This window comes from Platichthys flesus, chromosome 20, assembly GCF_949316205.1.
Source record: "Platichthys flesus chromosome 20, fPlaFle2.1, whole genome shotgun sequence".
Classification (NCBI taxonomy): domain Eukaryota; kingdom Metazoa; phylum Chordata; class Actinopteri; order Pleuronectiformes; family Pleuronectidae; genus Platichthys; species Platichthys flesus.
The window spans coordinates 2,580,185-2,587,054 of record NC_084964.1 but is presented as its reverse complement, the minus strand read 5'-3'; the positions used below and the strand labels follow the sequence as shown (position 1 = coordinate 2,587,054).

The 6,870-nt window shown below is 38.7% G+C and overlaps 1 protein-coding gene across 5 annotated transcripts in view; it reads right to left on the bottom strand.

Annotated features, from left to right (window-relative positions):
• Positions 1-350: 350 nt before the first annotated feature.
• The window catches only part of atp6v0a1b (ATPase H+ transporting V0 subunit a1b), a 28,382-nt gene continuing 21,862 nt past the window's right edge, over positions 351-6,870 (bottom strand). For all 5 annotated transcript variants that reach the window (XM_062378549.1, XM_062378548.1, XM_062378550.1 and 2 more), the window contains one exon: positions 351-1,378. In XM_062378549.1, coding sequence (XP_062234533.1) covers positions 1,285-1,378 — 94 coding nt within the window. In that variant the 3' untranslated portion in view covers positions 351-1,284. The remainder of the gene's footprint in view (positions 1,379-6,870) is intronic.

Here is a 6,870-nt window from a genome sequence, read left to right as displayed (position 1 = left end):
GCTGAATACTCCTCACCTCATCTTCCCCTTCCAAACATGAAAGAGAACCTGTGGTAGCCTTCAGTTATCATAAAAACTCAAAAGGTGTTTAGTTTGTCCAGTTTGTGCTACTGTAAAACAATTAGTGGCCTTTGTAGAGAGGACACGCTCCTAATGTAAATATAAAGTATTTAAAGGTAGATGTACAATTTAGATGAAGCACACAAGGGAAAACATCACGTGGATTATTTTATAATCAAATTCTTCCAATAGATCCCTTTAACATAAATCTTACACACTGAACCTGTAACTCGCACATGAACAATTTAATTATAACGAACACTTGATCGACAGGATAAAAAAACACCAGATGAAACTCAAAGTCACTGTTTATTATTGGCAACAAACACATTACAGTCCATGCCACAGATCACTGCCCATCATCAGCTGTAGATCATGTCTGTCGTCTTTCGTGAGCTTTTCAAGGGTGATGTTATTTTTACTGGTAGGTTATTCCTCAAACATAGACCTTTTAAAATAAATTATCCGCTGAGTATTTCAACTGGTTTACAACACTTTGTACAGAATGAGCACAAGGAAGCCACAGATCACAGCACGAGGGGCACAATCTCCGCTCTGTTCTCTTCTCAATGTATCACAACTTTATGGTCTGATAACAACAACACATCCACTTTATACCATACGATTTTTTTCTAATATTGGTATACTGCTTAAATATTGGGAGAATCATATTGCTTTGCAGTTATACCAAACATATTACCTGTAAGGAGATGGCAGATATGAAGCCACGCTGCACACACAGCACATTAGATGGTTATTTCAGCTATTTCATATTCTGATCTTCTTTTTTGTAGTTCTTGTAGTTTTTGTAATGAAATGTGTCCAAAAATGAGAAAGTGAAAAGTTTAGATTTTTCAGTATATGACCTTTATTTCAATGGCATTTCATTGCTCCAATTTCAAAATATAAATGGTTATTTTCTTAGATGTGCTTAAAAGTGAAATAATGTGTGTACATTACAGAGTTTTTGGGAGATGTTATCACAGCGGGGGGGGGGGGGGGGGAACCACGTTGAGTTTTCAGTACAGTGATGATACTGAGTCATGTCAACAGAAACTCCTTTGTGGATAGAGCGCAGCCTCATTCCAGACCACATTACAGCTATGATGCACAGGTTTTACAAATTACCACTAGAGGGTGACAGAGGGCTGCACATGGGTTCATACATTCAAACAACACAGAAAGGAGAGTAGGACTGTTCATGCTAGAGGGGCTGAGGTCTGATCACTCGTCAAATCGCCCCTCCAAGATGCTGTCGAATGAGAAGGGGAAAAACTTGTAGCCCTGGCCGCAGTAGAACTTGTTCTGGAACTCCACCCTGAGAGGAAGAGACAAACAGAAGGGCAGTGGTGGTCAGAAGTGTGATTTGAAATTATGGCAAAATACATCAACAATGAAAACCATTCTTAATTATTGAATATTGTTTTTAGCCAGGAGAAGTAAAGAGTATTATTCTCAAGCCCGCACACTGAATGCATGTGAGGTTCAGAGGGAGACCTTAATTTGTTTTGTCCTGTTAGTGGCTCTTTTACCACACCCACCATAGTTTCTCACACAAGGTTGGCCATTAAACACAGGCCAGCAAAAAAACATGGCTAAATAAGCTCTGAGTGCCTGTCAGATAATGTGCATGCCAGAGTGTGTATCATCTTTGCTTTGTCATAATGATGGTATGCCTACAAATACTTCACAATGAGAATCCTGCTTAGAAATTAAGGGTTTCTGTCCACTGAGAAACTAAATGGCTTTTAATTGTAAATGGTTCACAGAGTTTTATGAATGTAATAAAAGTGCAAAATAGAACAAGTGGGAGCACATCAAAATAGTTTAAAGTTTAAAGTTACAGCACATTTGAAAGGAGACTATATTGCTCACCTCACTTCCAGCTCCCATATATTTTTATTTTGAGACTAAACTAGTGAAGCTTTATATTCCTCACAGTTCAAAAAAGTCCTTTATCCCAGACCGTCTGTTAGGCAGCCACTCAGCTGAGCTCTCACTTAACCAGGGAATATTAGCTCAGGCCTCCTTTAAGATGCCTCCTTCAGAGCAAACTTTCCCCTGATTGGCTAAACATCCTGGAGCCTGTTGAGGGTTAGATTGACTGCGCTGCCACCTCAAAAGTTGAGCTTGAGCGGAGCTTTCCTCAACTTCTACTCTACTTAGCAACAGCAAGGCCAAGCAACTGCACCACAACAAAGTTCAGCAACACATGACACCACACCATTCAAAGTGAATGAGCAGCACAAGCTCTTCGCCCAACTGCGCGCGTAGGTTGCGCAGTAGCATCGCTTGTTCAGGTAGCATAGCTGCATAGCTGCATAGCTGCAGTTACTGCTACCTTTAACAGGCTTACATCACACACACCTTTCACACAAAGCGAGCATGTAGGGTTTGAATTTGTCTCTTTTGTACATCTCACTCTCATTCCATGTATCACTGTCTCACCCCTCTCTGTGATGGCACACTCCAAGTGCAGTCAGTTGGTGCAGGTGCAAACACCTTTGCCTTTGGACATGAATGAAGCACCATCTAAATGACTTGTTTGAAGGCGCTGATTGTAATGAAAAACAAAATGTCAGAGGGATGAAAGGCCACACTGGACTTTAGCTGCTCATGTTTACCTTTGCGTGAAGAATACTAGCATGCTAAAATTGGCAATAATAATAATTAGCGGTTAACACAAAGTAAAACTGAGGAGGTTGGAATGTAGTTGAACGGGTATTTGTATTTAAACCAGTAAACAGGACAAAGTGACATTTTGAAAGTAACCAAGACAAAATTCCTGGGGCTGTAATGACTTTAGTGTAGGGCACATTCCATGAAAGTAAGATAAAGTGAAATCCTCCCACACGTCCCATCCATTTCTCCTCAGAATATTTGAAAAGGCTGTATTATGTGAAAAATAGATGATAAGGATACTGTTTTTAATTAACACACTGCGGTTGTATGCCTCCGTCAATATTGCAGATTCTGTGTATATATTTCTAAACTTTTTTCCAGATTCAGATAAAGGTCATTGTAACCTTTACCTTTGTCAACTGAAACCTAAACACTTAATCTGAGTTTACAAACAGAATGTATTGTAGCTGTCACCTGCCTGAAAGCATAAAAAATGCATTTTGGTTTCTGTCTGATAATTCTACCTTAAGTTTTAGTGTTAAGATAAAAACCTGCTGGTACAGGATGTACCACAGAGTACTGGTTCATCACAGAAAACATATTGTTTCAGCCTCTGAGCCTGGGCTTATTATGCACATATCTTTCAGTCTGTTCTACTAATGTGCCGTCAATAAATGGTTTATAAGGATTTATGAATTGTAACTGATGCAGGGATGGGAAACATGGAGGCAGCTTGACCTAGCCTATGACACAGTTCATGGTTATAAAAAGCGACTTAGAAATACAAAAATTATGATTCTTTAATTCTTTAGAACTCTGTGATTAAAGAAATAAGATAACATGAACGACAGAAATAAAAAAACTAAATTGAGAGCGGTCCTTTCTATTACATGTCATCACTGACAAAGACTAATGACAAATGTTTTGTCATTATGGTAACCTTGAATGTGGGCCCACATTTCTGCCTGGGACAAGCTCCACAGTGCTTAGCAGAAAGAGGTGGGAGGAATCAAAGCCTTTTTGAATTCCTGAGCTGTCTTCACCTTCACTTCTTGTTTAGCATGTCACAGACATTTGCACATGAAGAGATGACAGAGGTTTGTGGAAATGAACTGTGAGAGTCAGTGGATGGAACGCATGGGGAATACCATGTGACCAAATATGGCAGCTGAGAGTCAGGGCAGTCTGTCAGTGACCCCCAACCCCTCCCCCCTCAGACCTCTGCCAATGAAGCTGGTCTCTGATGTGCTGCCTCCTCATAACGTCCAAAGAACTCATGTTCATGTCATACTGATAATTAACTTCTCAACTACCCGAGTGAGTGTGACCGAGTAAATCAAGTTCTGTTCATTTCTGCTACAGATACAAGAACGGGTTTAAAAAAACGAAGAAAAAGAGAAACACAAGAAATTAAATCAGGGGTTTGTGGTGATGGATCAAAATCAAGAAGAACATTCACATCTGACAACATCTTTGAGACAAGGGTTAACCTTAGATGCAGCAACAGCTCTGAATAAGACATTTGAAAATATTTATTGGATAATCTTTTTTATTATTAAATTCTTTGCAGTTTTTTATTTTTAAAATAACCTGTATACTCTGCTTAATGTTAAATTGAATAGTCAGTCTTAAAAAAAAACTAACTTTTGACCTATAATGGCTTGAAAATAAATGAGAATTTTTATTAACTTTTTACCATAGTCTGTTTTAATAACTAAATACACAGTTACTTTCTTTTTTATGACAGTATCAACAGTTTAAAAGTAAGTTAAACATGCATCTGTTGAAAACATTGCAGGCCAAACTTCAAGGCTTCTACCACTGGATTTATTTTCATTTTGTGATAAAATGACAGCACCGCTTATTTTGGGTCAATACATATAGGGTGTCAGGTTTTCAGAACAGTCCTTGAAATTCTCAAATTCTGACAACGCCTGACATCTTCATTTAAGAGGATTTGGGTTCCTGCTGGCTCCTGGCCTCAGCAGAGAGGGGAGTGCTCAGGAATGTCTCCTGGCCATGGCAAATATTTGGCCTGCGAGAGCTGTGTGAGAGGACAACACTTAAAAAGAGGAAGGAAATGAGAGAACCTCTCATCTACCTCTGCACACAGCTGTGGAGGTGGAAAGAAACACTTGTTCCTAGCACCAACACTAAGCTGGACCCACTCTGATGTGCGTTTGTGTTGATAACTCATCAGCATGTGTGTGTGAAGAGTGGACTGCAGAGCAGAGGCTCCGGCTTAACTGCTGTTTACTTGTAACATCTCCATTCACTCCCCTCTGTGAAAAATACTCCACTACTCTTTTTAACCTTTGCTGAGACCTGCTGAGCTGACACGCTGCTGCTTTATTAAAAAAGTGCCTCAAGATCACAGTTACACACACACAAGAGCCTGAGAGCATTTTGTGATGCTGAAGCATTGAGCTCTCACATACGGATGGATAGTTAATGTATTACATAAAAAAAAAAAAATTGTAACAAAAGCCCCAGCAGCTTTCTAAATCTGCTGATCACATGTTACTCATTTGCTGGGACTTTTTAGAGGTGGATTCATTCTCAAGTGAGTATTTGGAACAAAAGGACAGAGTGTGCGTGTGTTCATGGTAAATAGAAAACGTTTGTTTAGCCAGGGATGCAAGCACTGTTCTTCTGGTTTGTGTTCAATTTAGATTTCTTCATGAGACCACTTCTGAGCGTCAAGTAAGTTTATAAGAGGGTCACTAGTGGCCTTTCATCCAAACCCATTTCTAAACACTGACAGACATTTGAAATTGAGCCCCAAGTTAAATATGACCACCCCACTGGATTTTCCTGCCGGTCTTGTCACTTAGCTCGTTACTTATCAGGCAGCATTAGCATCAGTATCTTATCTGTGAGGTAATACTGTCTGATAAAACCAGCCTTTAAAATGTTTCAGATTATGGCAGAATTTAACATGCAGCCAAACAATTCCTATTTTGGTGTAAGTGCACTCAACCCTCGGTGAAAATAGGATTTTCTTTAAATAAAATATTTAAACTAAAATATGCGCTTCATGTGTAACCCTTCAATCAAAAAATGACTTTGTTCAGGTGATCCAGCAAAGATGGGTCTTGATAGAAAGAGATTTCAAACATATTTGCACAATACCACAGATGTTTGGTATCATATCATTATAAAAGGTATTTTGCAATGAAGTATCTTGTTGCCTCCACTTGTCTGATCTCTTTAAAATCACTGCAGTTGCTTCCAAGCAGACAAAGTTAACTTTGGCCTGGTGTCAAGCTTTTGCCTTTCCATATTTTTCTGTGTTAATGAAGACTGCTTGTTCAGCTGATTACACCTGCTTCCATAACAGTCTGGTTTGCATGAAAACCTCTGTCCCATACGACCGCCTGTCTGGAACAGACGATATGGTCCATGTGTGAGGCAGATACTGCATGTAGGAGTATGCAAAGGAACACAGGGGTGGTTGGCAAAAATAACATCTGATCATTTTGGCTTTTTCTAGTTTTATATTGGACAGACACAAGCTTTCTGGTGCAACAGATGCTGATCTCCATCGTGTAGTAACAGTTGAGACTACAAAGTAAAAGCGGGAGAATGTTACATTATTGCTGAATGAAATTTCTGCTGAATTATTCATAATTTTATCAGAAAAGTTTGGAAAAGTTTAGTAAAATATTCAAGCTTATATATAAAAGACAGTTGGTTTGGTCTTTAATGATGAAATAACTAATGACCACATTTAAAGATCTGACTCAAGTTAGTTAGTTAAAAAACATATTTTTATAATTCTATCTACACACAGATAGAATTATCTGTGAAAATATAAATAAAAATACTCTTTCACCTTTGAAAAAACACGCTCTCTCTCCTTCCCAGAATTTTGCCGCTTTACTTTCTTTAAGCCATTTATACACATCTATCTGACAGAGAAGCCCACTGTGTATATGAAACACCCCCTGTGTGCTCATGAATCCCTGGATTTATATCATTATGTGCTCTGTGCTGAAAGGGATGTTTTCCTCATGGAATACTGAACATTTATCATCACTTTCACTATACAGTACCTCCTCCTCATAGTTCTCTGTAGAACACAATCTGTGTGCACATTTCAAAATGTTATTACTGAGAATCCCATCTGTTAAAATGTATTAATATGATTCATGATTATAGCTGTTATCTTCTAATAAAATCCTGCTA